The following is a 15129-nucleotide window of genomic DNA, read 5'->3' on the forward strand; positions in this document are numbered from 1 at the left end:
GTCGCGGCTCTCGTCGTCCTCGCGCGGTGATGCCTGGGCCCCGTCGGGGGCTGCACCTGCCGGCTGCCCGTCACCCCGGCCCTCGCGGCGTGACCTCGGCCTCCTCACTCGCGCGGCGCGGCCCCTGACAGGCCGCGGCCTCCACAGCGCCCCGAGTCCTCCTCGCTCGCGGGCCGCGCGGGGAGAGCGCCCGGCCCCCGCCCCTCGCCGGCCGGCGGTCCTCAATGTCTCCCCGGCGGGGAGGGGGCTGCCTGGGAGACGCGCTGATCGGCCCCCCGGCGGAGGCCCGGCGGCGGCAGCAGCGACCAGCCCGGCGCCCCGAAGCCTCCCCCGGCGGCGGCGGCGTTGGCGGCGGCCTGGAGGAGCCGCGCACCCGCCGCCGCCCCCGGAGCCCGAGGAGAGGGCGGCGGGCGCCCCCCGGGGAAGATGAAGGCGGAGGGGGGCGACGCCTCCATGATCAACCTGTCGGTGCAGCAGGTCCTGAGCCTCTGGGCCCACGGGACGGTGCTGAGGAGCCTCACGGGTAATTGATGCGCCCGGTGGGGAGCGGGACGCGGCGCCGCCCCTCGCCTCCCGGCCCCCGCGTCACCCCGGCTCCGGAGCTCGCGGCCCCCGGTCCCGGCGTGGAGGATGGGAATGGGACCCGGTCCGTGCCCGTTCTGGGGGCGCCGACTCCGGCCCCCGAGCGCCCCCCGCCCCCGGGCTCCAGAGTGGCTGCGGACAGCCCACGACCCCCGCCTCGCTCCCTCCCGCCCTGCCTCGGTAGTATGCGCGGCACTGCTTTAGCGCCGCGTGTTAGTACAGTTAGCCTTTATTTATGCCCCCCCTCACCTGCATACAGACATACGCGCGCGCACACACACTTCCCCACCTGCATACACACACGCACACACATGCGCTTCTTGCTCTTCCGATCTTTTTCTAATTTAGCTCTTTCTAGCAAATCTCAAGTCGAATGCAGAACTTAAATTGCCTGCTCGCATTGATCGGTTTGCTTCAGATGTTAATTTTTTTTTTTTTGGCGATATAAATGACTCCTTAAGTAGATTATATTATATCACGGGCTGGACCAAGGTGTAGCGCGTTCTGAGCACTTTCTGCTTTTATCGTATATCTTCTTCCTCTTCTGTCTCCTTTTGTCTCTTTCCCTCTGCCCTCAAGCTGCTGCCCCTGTGACATTTGATAATTCTGTGTATTTCCCTTCACAAGTCAAGGCTATCAGGAGAGAATTGGACTTAACATATTATAATAATTAACAGCAATTTCTGGTTGTAAAAGTGAGCCATAATACTCAGACTTTAAAAATAGAATTTGTAGGTCTGCTTTGTGAAGAAACTTCTAGCTTGGTTACTATAGAAATGCTTGCCTTATATCCTGAATTTAAAACATACCCTTTAAAGATGAGTGTTTACAAGAAAGTAATTTCAGTTGCGGTTTGATGACCCCTCAGTGCCTGCTTCTCAGTGAAAAATCTTACAGACATACTCAGGATTTAATTCTTGTATAAGAGCTAATTTGGATAGAGCATTAGTATTTCAAAACGCATTATGTTAAACTGGTTAAGAGGATGACGAGTATTTTACAAATATAACCTCTCTTGATAGGGTACAAGATATTATAAAGTCTGGTATATATGAAATTCAGATATTCATAGAGAAAAATTGAGGGCTGACTTTAAAGACATTGGGTGTCTTGCATGTGGAAACTAAAATTAACATCAATTCTGGATTGATTCACTGACTTTTAATCTGTACTTATTTAACTCAGAGCACACCCATCTTACCTGATGGTTGCAGGTCAGGAACATGGTTTTAGTTCTGAAAAACTTAAATTGACATAAAAACCATTTTATAATTCAGTTGAATTTTGTGATATACTGCTTTATCTTACTTAGGGCTTTCTTTGTATTTATCCACTGTTAATTTTTCAAATGTTGTAAAATGAAAAATGAGGATTTGAGTATATGTATTTATATGTGTTAATGACTGTCTTAGCTCATCAGTGGATATTTAGAGAAAAGTAATTTTGGGAACCATAGAGTGAATGTAACTTAGCCTCCTGGCCAGAGTTAACAATATGTTGAAATACTTTTAAGATTCTGAATCATTATAGTGGCTTACAGTTCCCATTCAACCATTAAGATAACAATAGTAGTCTCAACCCAGGGTTAGCTCTAATAATCTCCTTATGTAATCTTAATAATCATCAGTTTCTCAATGGACTTTGCCATTTTGTAAAGAATATGGAATATGCTGAATATCCAAAACCAGGACTCAGGTGGGACGGAGGAGCATGGGAACCTCTTTTAGGAAATAAATACAATCTTGAGTATGCAAAATTCTGTGAAAATGGAGAAAACAGATTAGAAATAGGCTTCACCAGCAGGTGAATGTACCACATGTTAGGAACGACATCACTGCTAAAAAACGGACTCTGCAGGTGGTAACATTGTGACGTGGTTCCTTATGGCCTTCTCCATGCTGATCCCATATGCAGCTTGATCATTAGTTAAGAGATGCTTCCTGCAGTGCCATTTAGAAGTCAGTCTATTAAAAAGAAGTCAAACCTGACTTGTGAAGCAAGATAACTCCTGTTTCTTGAATGCCTGCTATGTATCAGGCACTTTACAAATAATTACTTCTAATCATCAGAATACAGTAGATTTACAAAGAAGCTCGGGGAGGTAAATTAAGTTGACTGACTTCATATAGCTCGAAATGGTTAAACAGGTCTGAAGCTCTGGCCTGTGCCTGCAGAACCGCTCCTTCTCCCCTTCCAAGCTGCTTTAGCTGCTCCTCTGTCCTCACACAAGACGAATTACTCGCTTCATCCTGCTACTTCTGCTCCTTGTACATGCTTTTGTTGTTACGTTTCTCAGTTACATTTTCCATTTTATTCGTGTCTTTGAGACTGTGAGCTTTCTGAACTTTGGGTCCTTGTGTAATTATGGAATTCTGGAACCCTAGCATGTTATATCTGGCACATAGTATATGCTCAATGCATGTGTTTTGAGCTTTTAAAACAATACTTCACAGATGCATGATTAAAACACTTTGGTTGCCTTATTTTTCAGCTACATCTGTTGGAATGAATGTGCTTTTAAGGAGGACATAAGGTGTTTAAGCAATTTATATAGATAATTGTCATACCTTTGAAACATATAAATGCTATTTTTGGTGCTAGTTGCCATTCTTTCATGTGTTTTATTTCATCTTTTCAACCATTTTGAGAGAGATTAATGTTTATCCTTATTTTGTAGATTCAGACATTGAAGCATAGAGTACCTTGCTTGGATCAGGTAGCTCATAAGTGAAAACTACTACTTTTTCAGATTGTGATGACTCATATTAAGTCAGAAGGCATTTTTGTCATCATCATAAACTTGGAGATGAAACTAGAAAGGAGCATAGTGTAGAACCAGGCTGATGTAGATTTTAGATCTAAAGACCAACTTTTAGAAACGAGTCTTATGTAAGTATTGCTTTGATAGAAATACATGTTTAAAAAGTGATAGGAACTAAAAATTAGAACTAGCTTAACACTTTGGAGATAGAGGTTATATAGTTTGGTTACTTCATTATAGAATCACTGAAATACACACTGCTGGGATCAAACGGTCATTTATGACAGGGGCAGGACTAGAACTGATGTTCACTGACTCTCAGTTCCGTACCTTTTGCTTTTATTCCACATCAGTTCTTAACTCAGGCAGGTCTGACAGATGATAAATCTTAAGGCACGTAAAAATCACTGTGTAAGTATTCACTCCAAATGAGCCCAAGAATGGGTGAATGGAACTAAATTTTTCCAGAAATAAAAGATACTGGACATTGTAAGATATTGACTAGTGATAATAATAGTAATAATCTTTCTAAAATGTTAAGTTGCCATAGTCTCTGAAAAAGTTAGTAACCCATATGTATTATATATCTAGTTTTAGAAATTATACCAGTTTCTGTCTGTGGTTTTCTCCTTCCAGGAAGACAGTAGTATGGGGAGTCCATATAGAGATGAACCCCTGGAGACCTCATCTTGTCACTGAGCAACTATTGCCAGGGTTCTCTTCTGTGTTTGTCACTTCCCAGTGGGTGTGATTCTCAGGATTCCCAAATTGTTTGTTAACTGTGTGTAGGTTATATGCTTATTCAGCTCACTCAAGTAGAGAGATAACGTGGTTTCCTTCCTTCTCAAGTATTTTTTCTTTCTCTGAATACGTCTTAGAGCCCTCCTCCTTGCCACAACTTAAAATTAGAATCAGTATGTATGTACTCTTTCAGTTTTGTGGTTAACCTGACTTTTAAAAAATGATCTACAGTGAAATGTATTCTTTTGCTTTATGTTTATTTTCTTCAGCTTACACTGGCTCCCAACCTTGTGTTCCCACCCAAGTTTGGTTGCTAAGAGTTTAGAGAAGAATTTTTTTACTTGAAAGGAGGCAGGATCCTTAGACCCTGGATAAACACAGTGCAGCTGGTGTTGGGAAAGGAATAACTGGTCCCCAGGAAAAAAAGCGAAGGTAGGCTGCACCCCTCTCCCAGGGTCAGCAGCAAATGTGGGAGCTGGTGCTGTCTTCTCTGTTGATACAAACACCGAGAAACTGGGAATTCAAACTGGAATGAAGGTCAGAGGTGTGTATGTGTGTTTATAAAATATATGTGTGCTTCTTTTCACTGTATACATACACACTATTATATTCCACCTTTAGACTTTGTAGTTGCTAAGCCACTTTAGTGTTAATCAGATTATCAGAATAAAAGAGGGAAAACAACTTGGTATCTGCTATTCATATTTGTAATTGTTCACATCTCTTACTGGGTTTGCCAGGTAGCTCAGTGGTAATCTGCCTGCCAAGCAGGAGACTGGGTGTTCGATCCCTGAATCGAGAACATCCCCTGGAGCAGGAAATGGCAACTCACTCAAGTATTGTTGCCCAGGAAATCCAATGAACAGAGGAGCCTGGTGGGCGCTACAGTTCAGGACGGGGTGGGGGGTGGGGGTCACAAAGAATTGGCTAGGACTCAATGACTAAACAGCAACAACACCTCATGCTCGTAGCCAGAACCTTTCTCTGGCGGTCCTCCCAAACGGGTTTGCTTCTCTGAGTGTTACCGTGTGTTCTAATGTCCCATTCCTAAAGGATCTATTATAGGAGGTGAGTTTATGTGGATAAAATTATTTCAGATGTCCACTTACAGATATGTTTTGTAAATGTAGTCTTTTTTAAAAATTAGTTAATTAATTTTAATTGGAGGCTAATTACAGTATTGTAGTGGTTTTTGCCGTACATGAATGACATGAATCAGCCATGGGTGTACACATGTCCCCGATCCTGAGCCCGCCTCCCACCTCCCTCCCCATCCCATCCCTCAGGGTTGTCCAGGGCGCCAGCTTTGAGTGCCCTGTTTCATGCATTGAACTTGCACTGGTGATCTGTCTCACATATGGTGATATACATGTTTCAGTGTAAATGTAGTCTTAAAGACAGTGTGCTACTTTTCAATATTTGTGCCCGATCCCCAAATTCACTTTTTCTGCAAACATGAAAAATCCCTTACTCCTTTGTGGTGCTGAGCCAATTAGTAAGTGACTTTTACTTTATAAAATTTTGTCATTTGGAAGACCTAGCTGTATATCTTGATCAAGAATGAAGCCACTATCATTTTTCAAAACTTAAAATTGTCATCTTCAGGCTTTTACTTTCTTAATTCCCACCTCATTATCTTTGAATCATGCATCTGTATCTTCTGGAAATACCACGTCCAAGGTCCAGATGATATTTCTTAAACCTAAAAGCAATTTCCAGATAAGTTTTGAGACTGTGTAGGCTATAAGTTTGATTCTTGAATAGTTAACTATCAGAATATAAACGTATTTCTCTTTTCTTGCTTAGTGATGGGAAGGAATGACCAGAAAGGTAAGATAATTCACAAAGAGGACTTGAAATAGCTGGAGATATTTTTCCTTTAGAAAGGAATCCTAAACAAAAGAGGAAGGAAGAGGCAGAGATGGGGAAGAGGAATTGGAATCAGGGTAGGAAACTGGTGTTAAGAATGGTCAGATATAAGAGGAGAATCCAGAACACTGAACTTACCTTCGAATCAGATGAATAAGTCTAATGAGGCTCTGTTTACTGAACACCTACTACATGTCAGGTCCTGTGCAAAACATTTTGCATGCATTTCACTTCCTATAATCAAAGTGGCCATATAATGTATTGTTTCATTAAATGTATATAGAGGATTTATACTAAAAAGCAGCATCTAGCATTTTCAAGGGTCAATCTTGTTGGGTATTTCTTGATCTTGAGTGATTTGCCAGTCTCTATGGTAAACACTGATAAACAAAAATGAGAAGGTCAGTCGTCCATAAGGAGTTCATAGTGTAGAAATGCTAACTAACTTTCAGGTTAATAGTATTCCATTGGTTTGTAGAGTTTGGGGAGAACCAAATAATGGCACTTTGAAGACAACAGAAGAGGTAGAGAGTAGAGAAAGAACGTGTTTAAGGGATGGTGGAGATGGAGGAGAGGCTGTTACCTGCTTTTAGGATGGTTCAGGATACTACCAGGTTTTGATTAAGTTTAAAAGTATAATATTGCTCTTGGGTATTAGTGTAGCTAGTAAGTTTTCATTTTAAACTTCTCTCCCTGTCCCGTCCCCTTCCATGAATGACTGTAATCTAACATGGTTTCTAAATCTTGCTACATGTCACAGTTACTTGGAGCTGGTTAAGGGTACGGTCCATAGCCCCAGTCCATAGCTATGGAATTAGGACCCTTGAGAACAGAGTCTAGGAAGGTACATTTTTAACTAGCTCTTAAGGTGATTTTAGTATTGAGAGCTTAAGGATTGGGAACACCAACTTTTTAAAAATTAAACTTTTTTGTGATCAATTTCTAACTGTGTTGTGATGTATAATGCAATCTAAATATGGAGTGTGTAGTATAGCTAAAGATGTATTAAAATTTCAACATAAGTGACTCATTTCCAGGAGGATGCTATAACCCAGTTTTTTAAAAAGTGACTGCCTTTTAACATTAGAGGATAATACTGTGTATTTAGTCACTCAGTTGTGTCCGACATTTTGCGACACCATGGACTGTAGCCTGCCAGGCTCCTCTTTCCAAGGGGATTCTCCAGGCAAGAATACTGGGGTGGGTTGCCATGCCCTCCTCCAGGGGATCTTCCCAACCCAGGGTTTGAACTCAGGTCTCCCGCATTGCAGGTGGATTCTTTACCATCTGAGCCACCAGGCAAGCCCAGAGGATAATATTAGAATTTATCTTTAAAAAATGTTTTATTTATATGAGCTATTAGAAACAGAGAAGAATTCTTATTAAATAGTATTTTTTTAAATCCTAAACACTTTAGTTATATTTAATCTGAAGTTTATATATATGGGAGAACTAAACATTAACAATGTTTATGTGAATACATAATGTGCAGGTATCAGAACTTGCCCCCAACTAGGATAAATTGGATCCTGCTAGACTTTTGTATGCAAATGAGTAGTCTGAAGAAGTGATAGGATCCTTGAGTTTATGAGTCAATAAACTGAATTTTATCCTTGAATGCTATTAATATGCTCTTAACTTGAAAAACCACATATTTAACCAGGCCTCTGTTTCCTCATTTATAAGACAATCCAATGACAACACTTTTCATGTTGATGTTAAAGGAAAAATGATCTAAAAATATTAATGAGTTAAGAAAAAAGTTGAGAGATTTTATTATGAGTTAAGGAAAACACCCATTTGCATATAAGTTTGTTTTTTTAATCTTTAAAATGAAGCTTTCTTTTTAAAGTGGGGCTTCAGACCTTTAATGTGCTCATTTGTGGAGTGAGCTTTGTTTTTGTTTTAGTCGCTCAGTCCTGTCCGACTCTTTTGCAACCCCATGGACTGTAGCCCTCCAGGCTCCTCTCTGTCCGTGGGATTTCTCGGGCAAGAATACTGGAGTGGGCTCTCATTTCCTTCTCCAGGGGATCTTCCGACCCAGGGGTCAGCCCCACATCTCCTTCATTGCAGGCAAATTCTTTACCTGTGAGGTTTAAGACCTAGAAAAATCCCTGTGCTCTAAACACCATTTAATAATTAGTTTTTAGAATTGGGCTTTCTTAAAACTTGATTTAGGAAACTCTGGATTCAGTATCTGAGGATCCCTTCCAGTTCGGAGATTATCTCTTTTTGTTTGTTTTTTAACCTCGGTGGGGCATAACTGCTTCCTTGGGATTACTGTCATCCTATCAAAGGTATGACTGTTCTTACCAGGCCTGTGCATTGTTTGTTTTCCCCATTGTGCCTTCATGAATTTCTTCTGATCTGCCCTTCACTTGGACTCTTATTTAGATTTAACTTTAGAAATTTGTTACGTTGGGAGTTTCATTATAAGTTATGCTCATTGATGTGAAGAACTCCTATTTCAGTCTTCAGTGTAAATATCCCTTGGAAATACTGTATCATGAAGTTGTAAAACATTTTATCAATCCCTGAAAAGATGTTTTTTTTAGTTTGGTGACTGATTCAAACAAATACGTTGTTACTGAAATTTTTTTTGGTAGGATGTATAATTTAAGATGCTTAAAGGTGTCTAAATAATAACAATGCAAACTATTAGATATTGTTCTAATTTCATAATAGACTCAGATTTTGACATTTAATTCTTATACATTTATAACTATGTAACTAATCAGTTATGAAAAGAGCAAATCAAATGGCATCTTTTAGGAAAATAGTGCTATTTTGGAACTATTTTAAATAGCCTTAAACTGATTTTTTAAAATAGCAAATGATATTGTTTTAAATTAAAAACTTGTTTTTCTAAGAATTTTCTTTTTTCTGTTCAATGATGAATACTGTAATTTAGTTTAAAATTATATAATTAGTTGATAAAAGGGTAATTTAATTTAAGTGGGTAATAAACACTATTGTGATAAGCTCTGAGAGAGGCAGTAAACTAAAGTAGCTCTTGAAGGTGTCACAATTAAATTTTTAAACCAATGTGTTTGCCCCTTTTTAAGAAGTAGAAGCAGACAGCTATTAAATATCTATCATAGCTTTAACTTCTGCGTTAAATGAGGCTTCAAATGAACAAATGCAGCAGCTTATTTTTAAATCTGGTTAAAATACTAGAGTGATTAAAAATAAGAAACAATATATTTTCACTTTCTTTGTTGCTGATTGCTTCATGGAGAGTTAGGTTCTCATTTTATGTTACCCTGCTGTCTGAAGAGCTTCCTTTAATATGCCATATAGCACAAATCTGCTGGCAGTTAATTCTCCCAGTTTTGTTTTTTCTGGAAAAAAACTTCATTCACCTTCAGTTTTGAAAGCTATTTCTCTTGAATATAGGTCCTGACTTTGCAGTTTTTTTTTCCCTTTTAGTCTTTTAAAATGTTACTCTAGTTTGTCTTCTGATTTGGTGGTTTCTGATGAGAAGCTTGTGGTACTTTTTTAATCTTTGTCCCTCGGTAATACATCTCTTTCTTTTTTCCCTTATTTCTTCTTCAGTATTTCCCTTTATCTTTGGTTTTAGGTCATGTACTCTGGTGTATCTAGGTATGATGCATGCGTGGTCTATTTTTGCTTTATTGTTCTTTACTTCTTTTGGGTGGTCTTTATCTTGCTTGGGATTCTCTGGGAGTGTTAGATTTGTGGTTTGATATCTTTCATTATTTTTAGGCTTTTCAGCCAGTATTTATTTAAATATTTTTCTTCTTCATGATCTCTTCCTTCTCCATCTGGGTCTCCAATTACATGTATGTTAAACCATTTGAATTGTTGCATAGCTCTTGTATGATTCCTCTTTTCCCTCCTCCTCCTACTTCTTTTCCTCATTCTTTTTTCTCATTGTATTTCAATTTGAGTAATTTCTGTTGGTCAACCTTTATGTTCACTGATAGTTTATTTTGTACATTTTTTATTGAAATATAGTTAGTTTACAGTGTTGTGTTAGTTTCAGGTTCACAGCAAAAGGATTCAGTTATGTATACAGAGACACATTGTGTTTTAGATTCCTTTCCCTTATAAGGTATTATAAGATATCGAGTACATACCTGTGTTATATAGTAGGTCTTTGTTGGTTATCAGTTTTGAATATAGTAGTGTATATATTTTAATCCCAGACTCCTAATTTATCCCTCCCTCTCTTTCCTTTTGGTAACCATAAGTTTGCTTTCTATGTCTATGAGTCTATTTCTGTTTTGTAAATAAGCTCATTGGTATCATTTTTTTTTTAGATTTCATATATAAGCAATATCATATGGTATTTGTCTTTCTCTGTCTGACTTAATTTCCTTAATATGATGATCTCTAACATTATTCATTCTTTTTATGGGTAATATTCTATTGTGTATATATACTTCATCTTTTTTATCCATTTATCTCTGAATCAAAACTTAGGTTGCTTCCATGTCTTGGCGCTTGTAAATAGTGCTGCTGTGATAAGTTCACCTATTCTTTCTCAAGTATGTCGAGTTTACTGGTGAGCCCCTTAAAGGAAGTCTTCATCTTTGATATCACATGTTTTTGTTTGTTTTTGTTGAGGATTTTTTTTTTTCTTGAGGATTTTCATTTGACTTTTTCTTGGACTTTCTGTCTCTCTGCTGAAAATCCTCATCTGTTCATGTGAGTTGTTTACCTTTTCCATGACTATCTTAGACATGTTGGTTATAGTTAAAGTCCCTGTCTGCTTGTTTTAGAATCTGGCTCATCTGAGTCTGATCACTTTATTTTTTGATGATGAGTTGTTTTTCTTGTTTTTGAGAGTGTCTTATACTTTTTATTGAATTCAGGCCTTTGCATGTATAACAGTAGTGACCACGGTACATAATATTTGTGCCTGGAAATGAGCCTCCTCTGCTAGATGGGTAGGGTTCAGGTTCATTTAATTTCCTCAGGAGTGATCTGAGTTTGAGCTTCCTTGCTAGTGGTTAGGCTTCAGATTCTCTAGCAGGTGATGTTGCGCCTTGTACTCGGGGTGCGGGCCGGCGCTGCAGGGCCATCATCAGGGTTGGTGCTGTTGTCAGCTTTCCGCCGTCTCTGCAGGCCAGTAGCCTGCCCCCGCTCACAGCCTTGTTGCTCATTACTTGGGGTCGAGTTCTCTTCAGCCTCCTGCCCGAGACCCTGCATTTCTAGGGAATGCTGGGTGGAGACCTGTGGAGAAGAGCTTGCAGATGACCCTGTGCTCTCCTATGTCACTTTCTCCAGGCTGACAGGTTAACCGCACCCCTGGACCCCAACTTTCAGTTAGAATCTCAGCGCGTCTTCTTTCCCACTCACATGATACCCACTTGTTGCTCCTGTGCTTTGCCACAAGAGACCCTTTCCTCGGAGGGTCCCTCTTTGGAATTGTGTTTTCGTTATCTTGAAGGGTCACCTGACTGGTGGGCTTAAAAAAGCTGTGATTTTGTAGTTTATCTTTTTTTCATTGTTAGGGTGACAATGACATTCCTTAGAGTTTTCTGCATTCTAAATTTGATTCAAACTTGTATCTAATAACAGAATTGTTTTAGTAATCATAGATTAAAAATTTGACAAGTCATACAGTTAGGAAGATTAGAGATACTAAAAACTTGAGATTTACTCTTTTTAAAAACATGTCCCATAATATAAATGTATAGGTGATCTTCACAATTTTCTATTTGACATTTTCTTGCCTTTAGCTTCTTTACTGTTTGCTGCTCACCAACGTTGAATATACTGCAGATGTACCGAATATATTTCCCATGTTTCCATACCTGACGGCATATACTCTATTTAGCTGGGTCCGTAGCAGGAATTGGGGAAGCCAGACATCACATCTCCTCTCCTCCATCATCCAGGCTGTCAGCCAGTTCAGATATTTCACATTCTTTTCAACCCTCTGGCCACTGCCTAAGTCCAGGCCTCAGTTTCTCTTTGGATTCTTGAAACATTCTGAAATTCTCTCATCTCCATCTAGTCCCCCTTTCCCATATCTGCCAGGATAATTAATTTGTTTTAAAAGATAAATGTGATTGTGTCTCACTTCCTTGTTTAAAGTCTTTCATTGGCTCCTTATTACCTTCAGTGTTTGGGATGAAGTCTGCATCTTTAGGGTCTATAAGCAGCCTCCCCTCCCCAACAAAAGCAATTCTGGCCCCAGCCCACTTTGTAATCTGGAGCATCTTCTCTCGGTATTTCTTGGCAGTAGCCAAACCAGAGGTTGCCGGGCCTGAGAACCAGCCAGGCCTGAGAACCATGAGCCATTCTCCACCCCCACCTTCATCTGTCTCCAGTATGTTTTATCATTCGGTTCAGTGGTTCAGTCCTGTTTATTAACAATTCAGGTGGTACCAAATTCTCTTGGGATCTTTCTTGATATTTCTTCCTCTGGTTCTGTGTCCCTGTGGGTATATGTGCCCCATAGTTAGGTGGTAGCTAGGACTCATGGATCATACTCTGCCAGTCCCTGCTCTAGGTGATTTTCTCAGATTATAAAGGCATCATCTCCCTGAAATTTAATGAGCCGCCCGTGTGGGACACATCCCCAAGACAGAGAGGTCTCATGTCAGAAACTCAGGGGGGCAATTGCCACACCTTAGATTTGCTGGAAGCTTGAGATAACTCAGTTTGAACACGGATTAGTTAAACATCCAATGAGGACCACTTCTATTAAGAAGATAGAAACTATGAGCAGCCCCCAGATTCAGTCTTACTGGGATATTATTGTCACCTCAAGGCCTGGAGTGTGTTGAGTACATATAAGTGTTCAGTATGATTTTGTTAGAAGAGTTAGATCTACTATAGAGGATTAAAGATAATATTTAGTGTTTGTCTAGTGAGATACGCTTTGTTGTTTTTATGCCTTTGGGATTTTTTTTTTATAGGTACCTCATGTGTAACCTTAGCCTAGAGCAGTGATTTCTGTCTTTATTGCATGTCATGATTGATAAAGGCAATGAAAATAGAGTTGTTTAGGTCCCCCATCTAGAGATAGTTTTAGTTGCTCTGTGGGTAATTCTTGTGAGCAACCTGGGTTGAGAAGCATTGGCCTCACACAGCATCTTATTTGATGAATTCTAGAATGAAAAATTATTTTTAAAAGACAGTGTATCTGCAGTAAAACGAACAGAACTTCAGGCTGGTTACTAAAACATAACCAGTGAAGAGTAAAATAATAATCACGCATATCCTCTTGTACTTTTAGAAGATAGCCGTTATTTTCTGTGTTTCTCTGTACCTATTATTTTTAAATAAATATGGGGTCATACAATATGTACCATTCTTTGAATTGTTTTTACTTAGTTAAATATACTCTAGAGAAATTCATTTCCCAGAAATAATTTTGTCCAAGGATTAAAAACAAAAGCACAGAAGATAATTTCCAGTGACTTGGCAACCAGGGCTGATGAGAGATCCAGACTGGGAGCGAGGCTGTTTCTAGTATTGCTTGGAGGCTGGAACCGATCACTGCTCCCCTGCTTCTGATCCCGCTGAAGGTAAACACACATACACACACACACAAACACACACACACACACAGCAAGAATGATCACACATGACAAGAACGAACACACACATACACACTGGAACAGATCGCAGCTCCCCTGCCTCTGATCCCGCTGAAGGTAAACACACACACACACACACACACACACACACACACACACACACACGGCAAGAATGATCACACATGACAAGAAGGAACACATACACACTGGAACAGATCGCAGCTCCCCTGCCTCTGATCCCACCGAAGGTAAACACACACACACACACTGTTTGTTTTACTGCAGATACACTGTCTTTTATTTTATTTATTTTTTTTTATTATTTTTTTTTTTTACACTGTCTTTTAGAAACAGTTTTTCATTCTAGAATTCATCAAAGGAGAAGATGCTGTGTGAGGCCAATGCTTCTCAACCCAGGCTGCTCACAAGAATTACCCACAGAGCAACTAAAACTATCTCTAGACGGGGGACCTAAACAACTCCGTTTTCATTGCCTTTATCAGGGCAGTGATTGAATGGATGGCATACTTCTGTTTTGGAGAGAGTGTTTTTTAATGTTTTGTGTTTTGTTGAGCACCAGTGGAAGCCCCCATCTGGCCTCCTCCTTTCCTGGTTGCTCAGTTGCTGGAAGCGCAGGTTAGGCGGGGTATGACTGGGAAGAGCAGACGGGGCCTCTGGGTTGCTCCTGTGAGTCTTGCAGGGTACACCGGTTGAAAAGGTGGTCACCCTGCTCTCCTGGTCTCAGCACCTCTTCCTTCTCTGGGGCTCTGGGGCATCTGTCTTTACTCTTAGAGGCCTGCAGTTAGTTCTCCAGGTGTCCTGCATTTGCAGAAGTGAGTCAGGCCTTAGACAGACTTGTTTATCTGGAGTAGCTCCAGGTCTTGGGAGGCCCTCCCTGTTTACTGACGGGGTGGTTGGTATTGATCTATCAGATAATTTAAAATAGTAGTAACAACATGCAACCTAAATTAATTGTAGATATTCTGAGCAGCAGTTTTTTTTTTTTTTTCTGTGATAAAGAGTACGATAAAAAAAAGAGAAGAAACAAATAAATTTGAGTTTGGGTAGTTTGTGCTCAGTCTGCTTGAGGGATAATCCTGGACTGATCCTTACAGGACTGTTTGAGATTCTGCCTTTTGGTTATATCATTCTTTGATATCTGGGGATTTTATAAGACATTAGACTTAAAAATTTACTTTTCCTAATTACTGAGTAAATTTATTGTTGAGGTCAATAGCTATATAGTCAGTAGGCAGACAGCATTACTTAATAATGTCAGATAATTCCTGCTCGTAGTGTTAGATATAGTCGAGAAATTTTTCACCCCACCTTCATGACAAGGACAACGAATAAAATTGCCTTTGGGGGTTCGATCGTAAGAAGCGGGCTTCGGGACCAAGGCAAAGGACTGATGCCCGACTCCTCTTATTAAGAGCAGGCGCCTGCTACAGAGTCTTTCCTCATCTCAAAGCTCGCTTGATGAAAATCTCCCCACCCCCTATTTTTGTTCTCATATTCTCACTTTGTTAGATTCACTCTGAAAAGTTAGATCTTTTAAAATACAAATATCATCTGGGCAAGTTAAGTGTTTTTATCTTTAATGCATTTATTATAAATTGAAGCTATTTGGGAGTGACAGCATGAAAGCATTGTTTCCCT

At 40.1% G+C, this 15129-nt stretch overlaps 1 protein-coding gene across 1 annotated transcript in view; it reads left to right on the forward strand.

The window, feature by feature from the left end:
- The first annotated feature begins 392 nt into the window (after positions 1-392).
- The window catches only part of TMEM170B (transmembrane protein 170B), a 30649-nt gene continuing 15912 nt past the window's right edge, over positions 393-15129 (forward strand). Inside the window, exon 1 of the mRNA XM_043450380.1 lies at positions 393-523. Coding sequence (XP_043306315.1) covers positions 427-523 — 97 coding nt within the window. The 5' untranslated portion in view covers positions 393-426. The remainder of the gene's footprint in view (positions 524-15129) is intronic.

This window comes from Cervus canadensis, chromosome 28, assembly GCF_019320065.1.
Source record: "Cervus canadensis isolate Bull #8, Minnesota chromosome 28, ASM1932006v1, whole genome shotgun sequence".
Lineage (NCBI taxonomy): Eukaryota > Metazoa > Chordata > Mammalia > Artiodactyla > Cervidae > Cervus > Cervus canadensis.